The sequence below is a fragment of the Somniosus microcephalus genome, chromosome 23 (assembly GCF_052327205.1).
Source record: "Somniosus microcephalus isolate GS21.2 chromosome 23, FLI_Smic_1.0, whole genome shotgun sequence".
Classification (NCBI taxonomy): Eukaryota; Metazoa; Chordata; class Chondrichthyes; order Squaliformes; family Somniosidae; genus Somniosus; species Somniosus microcephalus.
The window spans coordinates 62828453-62849302 of NC_141009.1; the positions used below are offsets into that span (position 1 = coordinate 62828453).

A 20850-nucleotide genomic window follows, 5' to 3' on the forward strand; every position below is an offset into this window, starting at 1 on the left:
CAGGACCATATGGATAGAGTTAAAAGATAATAAAGGATCAATCACACTAACAGGGGTAGTCTACAGACCACCAAATAGTGGAAGGGAGGTGGAGGAATAAATATGCAAACAAATTAGGGACCTCCTCCCTGTTGCTACCTATGTCGTTTGTTCAAACATGGACCACGACAACTGGATTTACTCCCTCCCTTTCCAAGTTGCTCTCCAGCTGTCATGAGATATATCCCTTACCCTGGCAACACACCCTTCGGGTTTCCCATTCTTGGCTGCAGAGGACGCTATCTATCCCGCTAATTACAGAGCCCCCTATCACTGCCACATTTCTATTCTGCTCGCCACCCCCCCCCCCCCCACTTGGACAGCCTTCTGAGCCACGATGCCTTGGTCTGATTTGTGGCTGTCCTCCCTGCAGTCTTTCTCCTTGTCCTCACAGGTAGCGAGTACATTTACCTGTTGGACAGGACCAGTGTCGCCGCTCCCTTTATCCCCGCCACTCTCGCTGGTCCCGCTCTCGCCCTGGTCTCAGGCCTCAGGTCGCTGGTCCTTTTATCCCCGCTGGTCTCGCTCTGTCTCGGCCTCGGGTCACCGCTCCCTTTATCCCCGCCACTCTTGCTCAACTTCTTCTTATTTTTCAGTTGCTCCTGCATACTGGCAATTATGAAGACCCATTTTTCACTAGGTCTTCCTAGCTTGCACCGGACTTACTGTGGTTAGTAAATATGCTTCTGTGGTGGCAACATTGCATTTTGGTGATATGATAACATTAACGCACACAAGCATCTCCATTATCTCTCTTGTGCCAACATGACATCACTACTCCATGCATATGTACTTGCCAAAATCTCATAGCCAAACTATGCATGCGCTGAACATTGGAGCCTACCTCCCCCAACAATGCAACCATTTTACAGGTAGACTTGTTGCACATTACAGAACTAAATAAGGGAAAGTGGCTCTGGTAGCCAGCTCTCTGGAGCCTCCAATTGCAGTGTAAAACCAGCTAGAAAGGTCTTCACACAAAGAGTGGTTAATACCTAGAATGATCTTGTGGGAAGGGTAGTGGAGGCAAGAAATGTGGAATCATTCAAGAGGCAGTTGGATGCTGTGACGGGGGGGCTGTAAGTTTCTATGGAAGGAGGAGCTAGATTGACCATTTCTGTATTTATCTTAGCGCTTTGTGGTTCTTCAGTAGGATGTGAATAATCAATGTGAATAATCTATAGAAGACAGATTGTTGATAATGCATTTTTTTTTACCAGGAGTGTTCAGTCTCCATTGCCGTAAGTATAGCACTCTGCCTCTGATCTGTTGCAGCAATAATTCTCTCAGAGAAGTTCCCGCTGAGAAAGAGTAAATCACTGTTCTTTAGAAAGAAAGAACTTACCTTTATATAGCTTTAGCACAGCCTCAGGACATCTCGCAGTGCTTAACATCCATTGAATTAATTTTTGAAGTATTGTCACTGTTGTTTGGTAGGCAAGCGCATCAGCTAATTTGCATACACCAGGGTCCTGCATGTAGCAAATGAGATAAATGAACAGTTAATCTGATTTTTGGTGGTGTTGGTTGAGGGAGGAATGTTGGCCAGGATACCAGGAGAATTTCCTGCTTTTCAAATAGTGACATGGAATCTTTAGCATTAACCTGGATGGGCATATGGGACATTAGTTTAACATCTCAACCAAAAGACAGCAATGCAGCCCTTCCTCAATATTTCACTGGCGTGTAAGCCTAGATTAAGTACTCAAGTCTTGGGGCTTGAACCCTTGATTTTTCAATTCAGAGCCGAGTGCTATTAACTGAGTCAAATTAGTATAGAAACATAGAAGATAGGAGCAGGAGTAGGACATTCGGCCCCTCGAGCCTGCTCCGCCATTTAATGAGATCATGGCTGATCATCCAAATTCAGTACCCTGTCCCTGCTTTCTCCCCATATCCCTTGATCCCTTTAGCCTTAAGAAATATATCTAACTCCTTCTTGAATATATTTAATGAATTGGCCTCAACTGCCTTCTGTGGTAGAGAATTCCACAGGTTCACCACTCTCTGGGTGAAGAAATTCCTCCTCATCTCAGTCCTAAATGGCTTACCCCTTATCTTTAGACTGTGACCCCTGGTTCTGGACTCCCCCGCCATTGGGAACATCCTTCCTGCATCTAGTCTGTCTCGTCCTGTTAGAATTTTATAAGTTTCAATGAGATCCCCTCTCATTCTTCTAAACTCCAGCGAATATAAGCCCAATCGACCCAATCTCTCCTCATACGTCATTCCTGCCATCCCAGGTATGATAATGGTGAGGGAACTGGGTGTTCAATGGGTTGGAACATTGTGCATGAACTGAATTCACCAATCTCCAACTGTTGCTGAGCTCCAATATACCACATGGATCCTTAGTACAGGAAGCCTTCCCCCCACCTTCACAATTTTTTCTCCATGATACAATTTTTCTTCAAAATAGCTGCAATGATATAAAAATACATTCTTCTGTCTTTCAATTTTGCTTTGTAGTGCCACTCTCATAGTTCATAATTTCCTAGTATTGACCCTGTTACCAATTCACTGATCGGTGGAAATAAACTTTCACTATTTATCCTCTTAAGTCATTTCATAATTTTGAACACATTTATTTGATTCCCCTTTAATAATCACTGCTCCAGTGAATACAGTTTTATAATTGCTTCACTATAACTATATCCTTTTTAGAATGGAATGACCAAAAATGTACACAGGATGCCACCTGTAGCCTATCAAATGTCTTACAGAGATTCATCATCGCCTCCTTGCTTTTGCATTCAATTAAATCCAGAATCCTGCTTGCCTTTATAATGGACTTTAAACGTCTGTGTATCTGAACCCTTAGGTTTCTCTGTTCCTTCACTCATTGAGAACTTTACTATTTAGTTATATTTCTATTCTCTATTCTTTTCACAAAATGTACTGCTTCATGTTTGCCTATGTTACATTGAACTTGCTGCATTTCTGCCCACTTCCCTAACCTGCCTGTATTTCCCTCTTCAGATATTAATCCCTCTATGCCCATAACCAAAATATGTATGTACATGGAAAAGTTCCAACATTGATTCTTGGAGCATACCACTAGCTTTATATTTTTTTTATTCATGCTCACGATATTGGCATCACTAGCAAGGACAGCATTTATTTCCCATCCCTACTTACCCTTGAGAAGGTGCTGGTGAGCCACCTTCTTGAACTGCTGCAATCCATGGAGTGAAGATGCTCCCACATTGCTGTTAGGTAGGGAGTTCCAGGATATTGATCAAGCGACCATGAAGGAAAAGCGATATATGTCCAAGTCGGGATGGTGTGTGACTTAGAGGGTACCTTGGAGGTAATGGTGTTCTCATGCACCTACTGCAGTTGTCCTTCTAGGTGGTGGAGGTCACGGGTTTGGCAAGCGCTGTCAAAGAAGCCTGGGTGAATTGCTGCAGTGCATCCTGTAGACAGTACATACTGCAGCCATGGTGGGCTGGTGGTGGAGGAAATGGATGTTTAAGGAGGTGAATGGGCTGCTGATCAAGCAGACTGCTTTGTCCTGGATGGTATTGAGCTTCTTCAGCGTTGTTGTAGCTGAATCCAACCATGGCTAGTGGAGAGTATTCCATCACACTCCTGACTTGTGCCTCGTAGGCAGTGGAAAGACTTTGGGGAATTAGGATATGAACCTCTTGCTGCAAAATATCTAGCCTCTGACCTGCTCTAGTAGCAATGGAATTTATGTGGCTGGTCCAGTTGATTCAAAATAACCCATTTATTCCTATTTTCTGGTTTGGCTATCCTTCTTTCAATGCAGCTACTTCACATTTAATACTAACATTTTGCAACTTATGTCTTTTTAGGCCTTTATCAAATGCTTAATGAATGTCCAAGTGTAACACACCCATCACATTCCCATCATTCACATCATCTACACACTCAATAAATTATTTGAAGAAGTCAATTAAATTAGTCACCCGTTACAAGTCCATGTTAACTGTCCCTATTTGGTCCATACATTCTAAGTGTTTGAAACAAAATGTACCACGGTAGATTTTACAAATTCGTACTCCCAGAGTGGGGGCACATATTGGGAATTTGGGCATGGTGCTCAGCGCAGCCCATACATACTTCTGTCCATAAATTTTAAAGGATGGAAATTACGTGGGCAGATTAATCGCTTGTCCAAATTCCCAATATGAACTCCCATTACGTGAAGCACAGCCCTACAAGTATTAATAGTAAAATTTACCTCACCAGTTTAAAACAACCTGGGGAAATATTAAGGTTTACTTTCTTTGGAATAATGGAATTCTTCATATATTCATTCAAAAGGACTGCTCACTTTTCATTTAATCACACCCTCTGAAAGATGACTAAACAGTGGAGTCTGAATGTGTAAATAGTGTGTTTCACAATTTTGAAACTGGCCTGTGATTGATAATTGTTCATATAAACCAATCATGAAGTTAGTTACATTTAGTTGACTTGTAATCTGGAAAATGCAAAATTATCTTCTCTTTTTCCTTTTACTGTATCCTGCTTTGAAATGTAGGTTTCGCAATCAAATTTGGCCAGATCAAGAGAACTACAGACAGAGATATGTAATTGACAGGTGCATGCAGGATGATAGACCAGTGTAAGTGGTAAAAACATGACCATTAATCTACCTGATTCTCTTAGGGAATTAAATTATCTTTAGTGCACAGAGAATGAATTAGATGGGAGTTTTATTTACTTTTTATTGCATTCTCATATATTTATAACGTTATGCTTTCAGTGAGATTTGGTGCAATACACTCAACTGAAGACCCAATCAGAATGTACCTGTAATAATGTTGCTGAGACATTCTATAACTAGCTGAACAATTACTTAACTGGTATATATAATGCACAGTAGGCCAATCCAACTGTGAATTGCACTATTTTGCGTGATAATGGAGGGCTTAACAGAAAAAGCCATACATTTATATAGTTTAGGATATGATGCCTGAAAAAGTGTCCTTTTTGGGGGCAGTGGATACAGTATTTGTGGGGTGCAATTGCATGGACACTCTCATCCATCTCTCACACTTGGAAGGATATCCAGAAAGTGTCAGACCTGAAGAAAAGTGCAAAGCTGAATTAAGGATAAATGTGAATTACCTAAGGGTGCTAAAAATGGGTATCTAAGTGCAAAGCAGATGTCAGGCTTCTTTGCTTAAATATTTTTTCAAGAAAGAGAATTAACCTAAATTGATTCAGTAACTTTTTGGAATTGCAAAAATAGCAAAGGAGCTCATCAAGATTGTTTACAACTATTTGAACTGGCTAAAAAAAAGGAAGACATAGAAAGACTCAGGTGAAAAATCGATGGGGGAGAAATTCGGTTGGTTAGTGCCTCCCGTTAGCATCGCCAGGGTGCGCTAACGGGGCGCTAGGAACTTAGTGCTTGAGCACGCCGATTTCAGCACCGCTGCGAAATTGACCAGTCGTTTTGTGGCGGCACTGAACACCACCGCCACGATCTCCTGCGCCCGCAGATCGTAACGTCAGTCGAGTGTGCAACACCCCGGTAGTGCCCCGGACCAGAAATTGCGTCGCGCCCTCTGCCTTAGCGCCTGCCGCTAGGAACGACAGGTAGAGGGGAACGTTTTCAAGTCAGGAAGGGGCTGGGGGAGTGCTATGTAAGGGCGTGCACTTCCTCCTTTTTCCTGTCGGCAAAAGTTTTGGTACACGCAGGTTGAACGAGAGAGAGACGTCTGGAGAGATTTAATCCTGTCCTAAGGAGTTTTGGTCCTCAGCACTACTTTGGAGGTTCCTAAGCACTGAGTTCTTTCCCTGGGCCTATCCATCAGTGGTTCCAACACAATTGCTTTAGAGGTCTCTCCAGGCCGAGATTCAAGGCTGCAATGAGCAGGAAGTGGCTGGCCAGCAAGATAGCCCCTCCCCTTTAAGAAATGGACGGTGCCAGTCTGTCTGGCTTCCATGCTAACTGACATCGCCTGAGCTTCGGTAGCATTCTGAGGTAGCGCCTCGCTCCCTGACGTTAGCGCCTTAAGAGAGGTGTATAGCGCTTGATGTAGCGCTCAAATCACCTCCAGGGGCAATAGAGGCAAATTTTGCAGTCGGAGGTGATAATTAGCGCTGAGCACTAAACTTTGCGCCCAGCCGATATTAGCGCCCCAAAATGGGCGATACCTAATTTTTCCCCCATGACTGCCCATCATTATGCAAACAGAAACCTTTCAATGTCAATTTACGCAGTCAGCTATTACAACTACAGCTTCCAAGTTACTTTGTATTCAGTGCAACGATGCATAAGGCCATACACAAGGTGTTGCAGCAAAAAATACTCGCTACATGATGACCATTTATGCAATGCATATGCTCTCCTTACAGAGAACAATCTTCAACAAGACTCAAGGCTCATGACACTGTTAGTTTGGGCCTGGCTGCAGGCTGCTCCACTTCTGCAGCTGTTGAGGGAGCCTAGACAGTCTTGCGTGTATCTAGACATTGCTTATTGGGTGGGCGATGGCTGGCTGCTGGCTGCAGGGTCTTGTTTGTGTAGTGGAATTTCCTGGCTTGCCTTGCATCCTCTGTTAGTGCATAAACCCACACAGACTGTGCATTTGGATTGACCCACTATGCATTATCACTGTTACAGACATATCTAGTTAAGTCGTTAACAAGGACTCAGGTGCATTCTTAGAGCTATGTTCTAATTAACTGCACATTATTGCCAATGCATCCTTGCCTGATGAATGTGCAGAAAGTGATTGGTTGCTATTTCATGTGCCCTATGATAATAGGAGTTAAAAATAACTTCCAAATAATGACCAGTCAGTGCACAGAGGGAATTAGAGCCCTTCATAGTTATACAGGAAACTCTTTTTTTTATCCGGCACCGACAGGACCGGCGTGGTGCCGGTTTATCAAAAAGTCCGGATTACAGAGAGGTATAGTTAAAAGGTACGAGAGCTCCGTACACAGCAACAAATCCAGGCTTCCCTGTTGCTTAGCAACAAGTGCACGAACCCCAGTTACACAGCCTCAGATCCAGGAACAGCCACTAATATGAAGTAAAACTTACCTGAACCTACTCCTGAATTTTGCTGGTTAACAGAGATTTCCGGTTATTTAGGTGCCGGTAAATCGAGAGTTTCCTGTAGTAGAAATAGCTTTGCTAGCACAACACTTTACTTTCATCTCTTGAGTGTTTGGGCTGAGTTTGATGGAAGACTGATTGCCATGTTTCACATTTCTTTTAATGACATTAGAATACAGTAAAGAGATCTTTGCTGTTTCAGGTTTTGAGCCCTTTGAAGGGAATGGGGAATCTAAAACTTTTAGTAACATTAACTAATGAACTTTGAGTTCTCAACAGGAAAAATGGAGTGCTGATGTTTCTTTACCAGGAGTGCAGTTCAGCCTCCAATGCCGAATGTGAATTCAAAAACATTCTTGTGTTGGCATTCACAGTGCTTTTCACTTCAGAATTCCCTCTGCACATTTAGTAGTTTCCTTTAGCACATAGTCACTCCGTGCGGATTAATAGCCATACTGGGGTTTTTTCCAGCATGTTGTAAGCCAGGTGTGTCCAAGCTTTTGGAGCAGGTAGCCAGATTTATGTACCAAAACCAGTGAGTGGGCTGCATATGATAACATGCTTTTGAGTCATTCAGAATGCAAGATTGTCATGCACAAAAATGTGAGACACCCCCCCACCAAAAATATGAGATCCCCATACAACGAAAATGCAAGCCTGCCATACTCAAAAATATGAGATTGGTTGACAAATCACTGGACATTAGAGTCTCATTGTATAAGCAACGTATTTCACAATTTTGTTATTGTAAATGTGTCTATGATTTTAGATGTGTTTGTAGAACATATTTTACTTATGAGTATCTCAGAGTATATTTTTTACATTTTTTTAATTCAAAAAATCCTTACATTTTGTGAAGTTGTTATCCAGTTTGTTACACAGTACCTACATGTGAATACAGTCACACATTAAAGCTGTTGGTACAGCTAAGAGTGAGTTGAGAACCAATGTTTTGGGGGTCAGTCAAACTTGTTGGCATCCTTCAAGTTCAGATGAGCTAGAGATATTTCCAGCATTCTGTGTTCACAGGGTTTCACTGAACTGGGTTGTTGTACTGTGTGGAGCTATAACAGCCCTGTCAAGAGGAAGAGATTCCTTGTTAGATTGTGACCGTGTTCCTATTTAATCATTCCTGCGGAGCAGTCCAGGTTTGTGGGTGGAGATTTTTGGGTAGAGCAGGTTTCCAGGAAAGGGCTCCAGACTGCTAAGGTACCTCAGGTAAGTGCATAATATCATAAAAACGGATTCCTAAAACAGTCGTACTTAATAGGTTTGTAATCAAAAAAATGCAAAATGATTTTCTTTATTTTGTTCCCCTATTGTTTCACTCTGCTTCGGAACATAGGTTTCCTGTTCAAAATAGGCGTAACGAAAAGAACTGTTTGGAGGCATATGATGTACCTGGCAACATAAATGATTCTAGGTTAGTGTAAATAACAAAGACGTGACCATGTATTCAATTTGTTTGGAAGTTCAACATATAAATTTGCATCCGATTGGGCCATGGCTCAGTTGTGTCAAGGCTTTGTAGGTAAATAGGCTCACCAAAGGATTGCCAAAATGGCTAATCTGACCATATAATGTATACATTTCTAGTACTAAGTGTTTTACTACAGTATAAAGTGCAGTCATTTCTCTGTGTACTGTACTGTATGTATAATTAGGGTGTGATGTATTCATTTAATTACATATTGTTTGATGATCTTCCCCAATGGAACATGACAAAAACCATTTTGAAAATTTCACTTTGACAATCTAAGTTACGTTGAGGGTGGCATCATAGAAACAATGCTTTTTAAGACACTCTGAGCATTGTTGATAACATTTTGTTGGAGTGCTCCGGAAACAATTAGAAATGTCACTAGACTGGAAGCAGGCTAACATAGCATTCATTTTCAAAAAGGTGGCAAAACAAACTCAGGAAACTACAGACTCATGAGTCTCACACTTAAGGATGCCTGTATGATAGTAACCTAATGAATTATATTATAATCTAATAAATAATAACCTAATTAATAATTACTTCATAGAAGAAGCAACAAATATGAGAATAATGTCAGGGTGTGACAAACTGCTGAATGGAGTGGTCCATAGATCAGTGTTATCACTCCTACTATTTTAAATTATGACTTAGATTCTGAAACTCAGTACAAGCTCATCAAATTCGTAGAAGTTACTAACCTGAGGAGGAAGTCAGGGACCTACAGAATGAGTTAGATAAAATATGTAAGTGGGCAGAAAGTGGTATATAATATAGACAACATTAAAGTATTATACAATAGCAAAATACTGCGGATGCTGGAAATCTGAAATAATCACAGAAAATGCTGGAAACACTCAGCAGGTCAGGCAGCATCGAGGAGAGAGAAACAGAGTTCACGTTTTGGGTCGAGGACCCTTCGTCAGAACTGGAAAAGGTTGGAGAAGTAACAGATTTTTAAGCAAGTGCAGGGGCAGGGACAGGGAAGAGGGGAGGAAAGAACAAAGGGAGGGACTGTGATAGGCTGGAAGGCAGGAGGGATTGACTGACAAAAGGGATGATGGTGCAAGGCAAAAGGAGATGGTAATGGGACAAGTTAAGAAACAAAAGATGACTCGAGATGAGGTGTAAATGGCAATGGCAGAATCATCAACAGTTACCATGTGAGAAAAAAAGGGGAAAAAAATATAGGGGCCGAGATTATAGTCTGTAATTGTTGAACTTGATGTTGAGTCCAGAAGGCTGTAAAGTGCCTAATCGAAAGATGAGGTGCTGTTCCTCGAGCTTGCGTTGAGCTTCTCTAACCTTTTCCAGTTCTGACGAAGGGTCCTCGACCCAAAACTCTGTTTCTCTCTCCTCGATGCTGGCTGACCTGCTGAGTGTTTCCAGCATTTTCTGTTGTTATTAAAGTATTATACATAGAATGAAAAATGGACAATGTACTGCATGAATGTTGTCAAAATAGCTAAGGCTAAAGTTGAAAGGGATGTAGGGGTATTAGTAGACTTGGGTCTCACAATGTCCAATTACTGCAGAGCAGCAGCCAACAAAGCAAATAGAATGCTGTATCATATCGTCAAATAGTAGAGTATAAGTCGGTGGATGTCATGCATTCACACTGACCACACACTGAGTACTGTGTACAGTTCTGGTCATCGAAACACAAAAGAAACATTCAAGTTCTAAAGATAGTGCAGGGAAGAGCCATGAGACTGATTACTAGCATCAGAGGATTAAGTTATGATGAAAGACTGGAGAAAATCAGGCTTTTCAACTTTAAAATACAAGTGAGTGCAGCCCTCAGAGAGATGCACAAGACAGTAAACAGTAGAGGAATAGCAAATCCAGAACATTACTTCAAATTAAACCGACAGTAGAATAAGGGAGCATAGGTTCAGACTAGCAACGGTCATATTTAGGATGGATGTCAGCAAGATTTTCTTCACAGAAAGAGCAATCAACACGAGGAATTGAATCCCAGGTACAGTAATGGAGACAAAACCCCTGGCATCAATTAAGTGACAGCTAATTACTATGATGGGGGATTGTCTTAGATGGCTGAGCTAGGATAGGCTGAATGAGCTTTTTCATCCATTTTAATCTTGTGATAATCCATATTATGCTGCAAAGAAAAAGTATTTTATTTTGAAAATGGTGATAATTTTTAGGGCATCTTACTGCCAATTATTAAAAGAGCAGATGTGTTGTTAGTGTTTGTTCCAACAATGTTAACTCCAGGTTGCACTTTCCAAATGTGCCTAACTCAGCATTAGATGGCTTCTGTAGTAAGAAGAGGTAGTTTTAATCATCTGATGTGACATTGCATATTACTACTACAGGAAACTCTCGTTTAAATGGCACCTAAATATCCAGAATTCTCTATTAACCGGCAAAATTCATACTCCGAAAACACCTCAATAACCAGAAATGTTGCCGAGTCCAAGTCTCCCGCGGTGGCTGAGTTAGTCAGTGTGGGTAGTTCTCCAAACTGCCACTACTCGGCTTCTTGGCACTGTCAGAAGTCTGAACACCTCAATAACAGGAGTCTGACTCTTTGTTTGTTAAAAATAGCCTTGGTAGATAACCCTCTCCATCATCCAGAATTTTTAATCAACTGGCACCATCCCGGTCCCGTCGGTGCCGGATACCGGAGAGTTTCCTGTAGCTTGCTACGCTGCACCATTTACCTTATAAGTCACTGGGGGCGAATTATCATAGGAGTGTTCCTGTTCGTCTGTCAGAACTTTGGCGGAATAGGCACTGTAAAAATTACATTCACGCCATTTTCCCAGGGTTTCTGGAGCTGTTCTGCCAAAGTTATAGCAGACGAGCAGGAGAACCCTTGCAGAAACTTACCTGCACACTCTCTTCAGTCTTGGTGATATCCTGGAATGTGGGCTATAGCTCTTCACCTTGGTTTCTCAACAACAACAACAATGATACTTCACCAAGTAGTATGAACAGGTCCGAGAAAGACTTCGTTTGAATGATGTTTCCAAGGAACCTTTTCCACATCCTACTGCAGTTTTACAATTAGCTAAATTTCTGCCATCAACGACAGACTGATTGCTCAGAAGATTGGTACACCACAGTGGATTGAACAATCGTTTATTTTTACATTACCATAGTGTTCTAGCTTCATCCAGTATCTAGGTGAAGGCATAACCTCCACCAATGGTATCATCCAAAGCATCTGCCGCAGTAGTAAAAAGAGTAATGATTCAAGTTGATTCCAATGACAACCTCCTACCAGAAGGCACACTGGTACCAGCATACATTAAATATCAACAGCATATGAAAATTCTCATAAGGTAGATTTCTGATCATGTTTCTCTTTTTTTTAACCAGGGAGTGTGAAGAGCCGTCTTCGATTATGTAAGTACGATTTAGAAAGAAAGAAAGAAGAAGGTAGTTACGTCTTTCAGATGAGATGTTAAAACTGATGCCCCATTTGCTCTCCAAGGTGGATGTAAAAGATCCCATGACACTATTTCGAAGAAGAGCAGGGGAGTTAACCCTGGTGTCCTGGCCAATATTTATCCCTCAATCAACATAATAAAAACAGATTATCTGGCCATTATCACATTGCCATTTGAGGGAGCTTGCTGTGCGCAAATTGGCTGCCACGTTTCCTACATTACAACAGTGACTACACTTCAAAAAGTACTTAATTGGCTGTAAAGCTGAGGTTGTGAAAGGTGCTATATAAATGCAAGTCTTGCTTCTTTACTATTTATCTAATAACATTTTGAGTGAAACCCAATGTAGAGAGAGGGAATCAACATTGTTTTTATGTGGCTGGTGAAAGGAAGGTCAAGGGCTGTATGTATATCATGGCTTATTACATCAAAACATCCCATCGTACTTCACAAATAACTTGTTGTATAGCTAAACATGACAGCCATTCTGTGCCAACAGTGCCCCAGTATCTAGGTGAAGGCATAACCTCCACCAATGGTATCATCCAAAGCATCTGCCGCAGTAGTAAAAAGAGTAATGATTCAAGTGATTCAATGAAACAGTGAAAGCAGCATGCGATAGACAGAGCTAAACGGTTCCACAATCAACGGATCAGATCAACTGCAGTCCTGCCACATCCAGTCGTGAATGGTGGTGGATAATTAAACAACTAACAGGAGGAGGAGGCCCCATGAATATCCCCATCCTCAATGATGGCGGAGCCCAGCATGCGAGTGCAAAAGACAAGGCTGAAGCGTTTGCAACTATCTTCAGTCAGATGTGCCGAGTGGATGATACATATCGGCCTCCTCCTGAGGTCCCCACCATCACAGAAGCCAGTCTTCAGCCAATTCGATTCACTCCACGTGATAGAGTCATAGAGTTATACAGCACAGAAATAGTCCCTTTGGCCCATCGTGCCTGCACCGGCCATCAAGCCCTGTCTATTCTAATCCCATTTTCCAGCACTTGGTCCGTAGCCTTGTATTCTATGGTGTTTCAGGTGCTCATCTAAATGCTTATTGAATGTTGTGAGGGTTCCTGCCTCTACCACTCTTTCAGGCAGTGAGTTCCAGATTCCAACCACCCTCTGGGTGAAAAAGTTTTTCTTCAAATCCCCTCTAAACCTCCTGCCCCTTACCTTGAATCTATGCCCCCTGGTTATTGACCCCTCTACTAATAGGAAAAGTTCCTTTCTATCTACCCTATCTATGCCCCTCATAATTTTGTACACCTCAATCAGGTCCCCTCTCAGCCTTCTCTGCTCTAAGGAAAACAACCTCAGTCTGTCCAGTCTCTCTTCATAGCTGAAGCGCTCCAGCCCAGTTAACATCCTGGTGAATCTCCTCTGCACCCTCTCCAATGCAATCACATCCTTTCTATAGTGTGGCGACCAGAACTGCACACAGTATTCCAACTGTGGCCTAACTAGCGTTTGGTACAGTTCCATCATAGAAACATAGAAGATAGGAGCAGGAGTAGGCCTTTTGGCCCCTCGAATATATTTAATGTATTGGCCTCTACTGCCTTCTGTGGTAGAGAATTCCACAGGTTCACCACTCTCTGGGTGAAGAAATTCCTCCTCATTTCTGCCCTAAATGGCTTACCCCTTATCCTTAGACTGTGACCCCTGGATCTGGACTCTCCGACCATCGGGAACATCTTTCCTGCATCTAGTCTGTCTAGTCCTGTCAGAATTTTATAAGTTTCAATGAGATCCCCTCTCATTCTTCTAAACTCCAGCGAGTACAAGCCCAATTGACCCAAACTCTCCTCATACGTCATTCCTGCCATCCCTTGTATCAGCCTGGTGAATCTTCGCTGAACTCCTTCCATGGCAAGAACATCCTTCCTCAGATAAGGCAACCAAAACTGCACACAATACTCCAGATGTGGTCTCACCAAGGCCCTGTACAACTGCAGCAAGACATCCTTGTTCCTGTACTCAAACCCTCTCGCTACGAAGGCCAACATACCATTTGCCTTCTTAACTGCCTGCTGCACCTGCATGCTTACCTTCAGCGACTGGTGCACAAGGACACCCAGGTCTCGTTGCACTTCCCCTTCTCCCAATCTATTGTCATTCAGATAATAATCTGTCTTCCTGTTTTTGCCACCAAAATGGATAACCTCACATTTATCCACGTTATATTGCATCTGCCATGCTGCTGCCCAATCACCCAACCTGTCCAAATCATCCTGTAGTTTCTCGGCATCCTCCTCACAGCACACACGCCCACCCAGCTTTGTGTCATCTGCAAATTTGGAGATATTACATCTAGTTCCCTTGTCTAGATCATTAATATATATTGTGAATAGCTGGGGTCCAAGGACCAATCCCTGCGGTACCCCACTAGTCACTGCCTGCCACTCGGAAAAAGACCCATTTATTCCAACTCTTTGCTTTCTGTCTGCCAACCAGTTCTCTATCCAAGTCAATACCTTGCCCCCAATCCCATGTGCCTTAACTTTACATGCTAATCTCTTATGCGGGACCTTATCGAAAGCCTTCTGAAAGTCCAAATATACCACATCCACTGGTTGTCCCTTATCTATTTTACCAGTTACATCCTCAAAAAATTCCAGTAGATTAGTCAAGCACGATTTACCTTTTGTAAAGCCATGTTGACTTTGTCCGATCCTGTCACTGTTTTCCAAGTGCTCTGCTATTACATCTTTTATACTGGACTCTAACATTTTCCCAACTACTGATGTCAGGCTTACCGGTCTGTAATTCCCCGTTTTCTCTCTACCACCTTTTTTGAATAGTGGGGTAACATTAGCTACCCTCCAATCCATGGGTACTGTTCCAGATTCCATTGAATGTTGGAAGATGATCAGCAATGCATCCACTATTTCTAGGGCCACTTCCTTAAGTACCCTAGGATGTAGATTATCAGGCCCTGGGGATTAATCAGCCTTCAATACCATCAATTTCCCTAACACAATTTCCCTACAAATACTGATTTCTTTCAGTTCCTCCCTTTCATCAGACCCTATGTTCCCCGACATCTCTGGGAGGTTAATTGTGTCCTCCTTTGTCAAGACAGAACCAAAATATGTATTTAATTGGTCTCCCATTTCTTTGTTCCCCATTATTAATTCCCCTGATTCTGACTGCTATGGACCTGCGCTTGACTTCACCAATTTTTTTCTCTTCACATATCTATAAAAGCTTTTATAGTCAGTTTTTATGTTCCCTGAAAGCTTACTCTCATATTCTATTTTCCCTTTCTTAATTAATCCCTTTGTCCTCCTTTGTTGAATCCTAAACTGCTCCCAATCCTCAGCTTTACTGCTTTTTCTGGCCAATTTATATGTCCTCTCCTTGGATCTTATGCTATCCCTAATTTCCCTTGTTAGCCATGGTTGAGTCACCTTTTTTGTTTTATTTTTATGCCAAACTGGGATGAACAAATTTTGTAGTTCATCCATGCGGTCTTTGAATGTTTGCCATTGCCTATCCACCGTCAACCCTTTGAGTGACATTCCCCAATCAATCCTACCCAACTCGCGCCTCAGACCATCATAGTTTCCTTTATTTAAATTCAGGACCCTAGTCTCTGAGTCAACTACTTAATTCTCCATCTTAATGAAGAATTTGATCATATTATGATCGCTCTGACCCAAGGGGCCTTGTACAACAAGATTGCTAATTAATCCTTTCTCGATACATAATACCCAGTCTAAGATGGCCTGATCTCCAGTTGGTTCCTTGACATATTGGTCCAGGAAACCATCCCGTAAACACTCCGGGAATTCCTCCTCCACAGTAGTGTTACTAATTTGGTTAGCCCAATCTATATGTCGATTAAAGTCACCCATGATGACTGCTGTGCCCTTATTGCACGCTTCTCTAATTTCCCTTTTAATGCCATCCTCAACCTCCGCATTACTGTTTGGAGGTCTATATACTACTCCCACTACCGTTTTCTGCCTATTGGTATTTCTCAGTTCTACCCATACAGATTCCACATCATCAGAGCTAATATCCTTCCTTGCAATTGTGTTAATCCCTTCTTTAACCAGCAATGCTACCCCACCTCCCTTTCCTTTTTGCCTATCTTTCCTGAATATTGAATACCCCTGGATGTTGAGTTCCCAGCCTTGGCCACCCTGGAGCCATGTTTTCGTAATCCCAATCAAATCATATTTGTTTACCTCTATTTGCGCAGCTAATTCATCCACCTTATTACGAATGCTCCTCGCATTAAGACACAAAGCCTTCAGGCTTGTTTTTTTTAATGCTCGTAGACCTATTAGAATTATTATTTACTGTGGCCATTGTGATAATAATAATAACTTCCGGGAAGTTATGTCATCACTTCCTGTGAACTATGAACTATGAACTGTGTACATACCTCACTTCCTGTCATATGTCACTTCCTGTTGGACTGGTATAAATACTGGTCTGTTCAGTATTGTAAGAGGCTTCTACCAGAGGCATGGTAAAGACCTCTCTTGTATATAGTGTCTTTATAAGTTACTTAAAGCTTACTTTAAAGTTACTTGATGGTAAGACTCCTTTTTCTTACATCAATTTAAGTAACTTATAAACACACTATATACAAGAGAGGTCTTTACCATTCCTCTGGTAGAAGCCTCTTACAATACTGAACAGACCAGTATTTATACCAGTCCAACAGGAAGTGACATATGACAGGAAGTGAGGTATGTACACAGTTCATAGTTCACAGTTCACAGGAAGTGATGACATAACTTCCCGGAAGTTATTATTATTATCACATTCTTCCCTCCTGCAGGATTAGGAGGCTGTGGTCTACCTTTTGGTCCGCAGCCGCCGAACAAGGAAGAGTCGCACCCGTTTGGATTCCCGTCGTAGAGGGTCGCTGGTCCGCTTACATGCGGTTGGCCATTGGTCAGAGTCTGTGTGGCCTGGATTGCCCTGTGAAGGGTCGGGGAGATCATGGCTTCGAGTACGAGCCCCGATAGGTTCAAAGTCGGACTGCCTCTGTTCAGAGGGAGGTGCAGAGCTGGTCTGTGATGGATCAGTACTTTCATGCGCGGTACTGGAAGGGTCGCAACCTTGAGTACGGGGTTCTACCGGCACCAAGCTAGTTGGTGTCCGATCAGGATCCTGGAGAGGGGTACCCGATAGGTCCCAAGAGTTTCCTGGTGAAATGCCATCACCCGATGTCCCACTAGGTCCTGGTGGGCAGGGAGCCAGATCCCGTAATGATACGGTAGATTCTCGGCCGTCGGAATATCGTATGTTTGCATAGGTGGGGTTGGCATCGGTTAGTTCGACCTCGTCTACGAGAGGGTCATTTTTAGACGTCCGAACGTATCTTCGGAGTAATACAGGTCCAGGAGTAGTTAGCCATGACGGGAGTGATGTCCCATGAGATGAGCGACGCTGGAATCCAAAGAACCGCTCATGAGGTGTAGTATTTGTGGCTGTAGAAAGCAGGGACCGTATAGAGTGCAATGCATCCGGAAGCACTGTTTCCCATTGCTGGTCTGGTAGGCCCCGAGATCTTAAAGCGAGACGTACGGAATTCCAGATGATACCGTTATACCTCTCTACCTGCCCATTTCCGATGGGATGGTATGGTGTTGTTTTGCTTGTAGCAATTCCCCGTTCTGAGAGGTAGTCCTTGAGTTCCCTTGACATAAAGGATGGACCCCGATCTGAGTGAATATAAGCCGGCATGCCACAGAGAGAAAATACCGTATCATTACGGGATCTGGCTCCCTGCCCACCAGGACCTAGTGGGACATCGGGTGATGGCATTTCACCAGGAAACTCTTGGGACCTATCGGGTACCCCTCTCCAGGATCCTGATCGGACACCAACTAGCTTGGTGCCGGTAGAACCCCGTACTCAAGGTTGCGACCCTCCCAGTACCGCGCATGAAAGTACTGATCCGCCACAGACCAGCTCTGCACCTCCCTCTGAACAGAGGCAGTCCGACTTTGAACCTATTGGGGCTCGTACTCGAAGCCATGATCTCCCCGACCCTTCACAGGGCAATCCAGGCCACACAGACTCTGACCAATGGCCAACCGCATGTAAGCGAACCAGCGACCCTCTACGACGGGAATCCAAACGGGTGCGACTCTTCCTTGTTCGGCGGCTGCGGACCAAAAGGTAGACCACAGCCTCCTAATCCTGCAGGAGGGAAGAATGTGATAATAATAATAACTTCCGGGAAGTTATGTCATCACTTCCTGTGAACTGTGAACTATGAACTATGAACTGTGTACATACCTCACTTCCTGTCATATGTCACTTCCTGTTGGACTGGTATAAATACTGGTCTGTTCAGTATTGTAAGAGGCTTCTACCAGAGGCATGGTAAAGACCTCTCTTGTATATAGTGTGTTTATAAGTTACTTAAAGCTTACTTTAAAGTTACTTGATGGTAAGACTCCTTTTTCTTACATCAGCCATGTTTGATTTAAACTGTTGATTTCTCTGACTGCCACTTCTGTTTTTCTCCTTCCTATCTTTTGCTTTTATCCTTGTTTCCCTTTCCTCTGTCCCCCTGCTCAGGTTCCCAACCCCCTGCCATTTCAGTTTAAACCCTCCCCCAGAGCACTAGCAAACACTCCCCCTAGGACATCGGTCCCAGCCCTGCCCAGGTGCAAACCGTCTGGTTTGAACTGGTCCTACCTCCCCCAGAACCGGTTCCAATGTCCCAGGAATTTAAATCCCTCCCCATCGCACCATTCCTCTAGCCACGTATTCGTCTGAAATATCCTTCTATTTCTACTCGGACTAGCACGTGGCACTGGTAGCAATCCTGAGATTACTACCTTTGCGGTCCTATTTTTAAATTTACCTCCTAACTCCCTATATTCAGCTTTTAGGACCTCATCCTGTTTTTTACCTATATCGTTGGTACCTATATGCACCACGACAACTGGCTGTTCACCCTCCCCTTCCAAGATGTTCTGCAGCCAATCTGAGACATCCTTGACCCTTGCACAAGGGAGGCAACACACCATCCTGGAGTCTCGTTTGTGGCCGCAGAAACCCCTATCTATTCCCCTTACAATAGAATCCCCTATTACTATAGCTCTACCCCTCTTTTTCCTCCCGTCCTGTGCAATAGAGCCACCCCTGGTGCCAGGAAGTTGGCTGCTGCTGCCTTCCTCTGATAAGCCATCCCCCCCAACAGTACTCAAAGTGGTGTATCTGTTTGAGAGGGGGATGTCCACAGGGGACCCCTGCACTACCTGCCTGTGCCTAGTACTCTGTTTGTTGGTCACCCATTCCCTTTCTGCCTGTCCAACCTTTGCCTGCAGTGTGACCAACTGATCAAACGTGATATCCATGATGTCCTCAGCCTCGCGAATGGTCTAGTATGTATCCAATCGCAGCTCCAGCGCCGCAATGCGGTCTGCCAGTAGCTGCAGCTGGACACACTTCCTGCACACATAGTTGTCAGGGACACAGGAAGTGTCCCTGAGTTCCCACATAGCGCAGGAGGAGCATACCACGGCACCGGGCTGTCCTGCCATGACTTACCCTTTAATTAATTGCAATTAAATTAAATCAAATGAATCCCACCAATTACACTACAGTTAAATGGTATATTTAAGGGCCCTGGTTTACAAACAGTCCCCGCTACACAACAGAGACGTTAGAAAGTATAAACCACAGAGTTAAAGTTTATAAAGAGAGAAATACTCACCAACCAATCACTTACCTGCTTTCTGGTGATGTCACACTTCGATCATAACCTCCCTGCACTTATATTCTATGCCTCGGCTAATGAAGGGAAGTATCCCATATGCCTTCTTAACCACCTTATCTACCTGTCCTGCTGCCTTCAGGGATCTATGTACATGCACACCAAGGTCCCTCTGATCCTCTGTCCTTCCTAGGGTCCTACCATTCATTGTGTATTCCCTTGCCTTGTTAGTCCTCCCAAAATGCATCACCTCACACTTTCTGGGTTAAATTCCATTTGCCACTGTTCTGCCCACCTGACCAACCCGTCTATAACATCCTGTAGCCTGAGGCTTCCCTCCTTGCTATTTACCACTCCACCAATTTTCGTGTCATCTGCGAACTTACTGATCATACCTCCTACATTCATATCTAAATCATTAATGTACACTACAAACAACAAGGGACCCAGCACCAATCCCTGCAGTACACCACTGGACACAGGCTTCCAGTCACAAAAACAACCTTCGATCATCACCCTTTGCCTCCTGTCACCAAGCCAATTTTGGATCCAATGTGCCAAATTGCCCTGGATCCCATGGGCTCTTACCTTCTTGACCAGCCTCCCATGCGGGACTTTGTCAAAAGCCTTGCCGAAGTCCATGTAGACTACATCAACTGCACTACTCTCATCCACACACGTAGTCACTCCCTCGAAAAATTCAATCAAATTGGTTAGACATGATCTCCCCCTGACAAAGCCATGCTGACTATCCTTGATTAATCCTTGCCTCTCCAAGTGGAGAGTAATTCTGTCCCTCAGAATTTTTTCCAATAATTTCCTTTTCACTGATGTTAGGCTCACTGGCCTGTAATTCCCTGGTTTATCCCTACTACCCTTCTTGAATAATGGTACTAAGTTAGCTGTCCTCTGTTACCTCCCCTGTGGCCAGAGAGGTTCTGAAACTTTGTGTCAGAGCCCCTGCAATCTCCTCCCTTGCCTCACACAGCAGCCTGGGATATATCTCGTCTGGGCCTGGGGATTTATCCACTTTTAAGTCCGCTAAAACCGCTAGTACCTCCTCCCTCTCAATGCTAATTTGTTCAAGTATATCACAATCCCCCTGCCTGATTTCTATGACTACATCATCCTTCTCCATAGTGAACACAGATGCAAAATATTCATTT

The 20850-nt window shown here is 43.4% G+C and overlaps 1 protein-coding gene across 5 annotated transcripts in view; it reads left to right on the forward strand.

Moving 5' to 3' along the window:
* LOC147101904 (uncharacterized) overlaps window positions 1-20850 on the forward strand; it is a 232868-nt gene that overhangs the window by 97235 nt on the left and 114783 nt on the right. For all 5 annotated transcript variants that reach the window (XM_085965923.1, XM_085965924.1, XM_085965927.1 and 2 more), the window contains exons 6-8: window positions 4550-4633; window positions 8430-8507; window positions 11913-11939. In XM_085965923.1, coding sequence (XP_085822049.1) covers window positions 4550-4633; window positions 8430-8507; window positions 11913-11939 — 189 coding nt within the window. The remainder of the gene's footprint in view (window positions 1-4549; window positions 4634-8429; window positions 8508-11912; window positions 11940-20850) is intronic.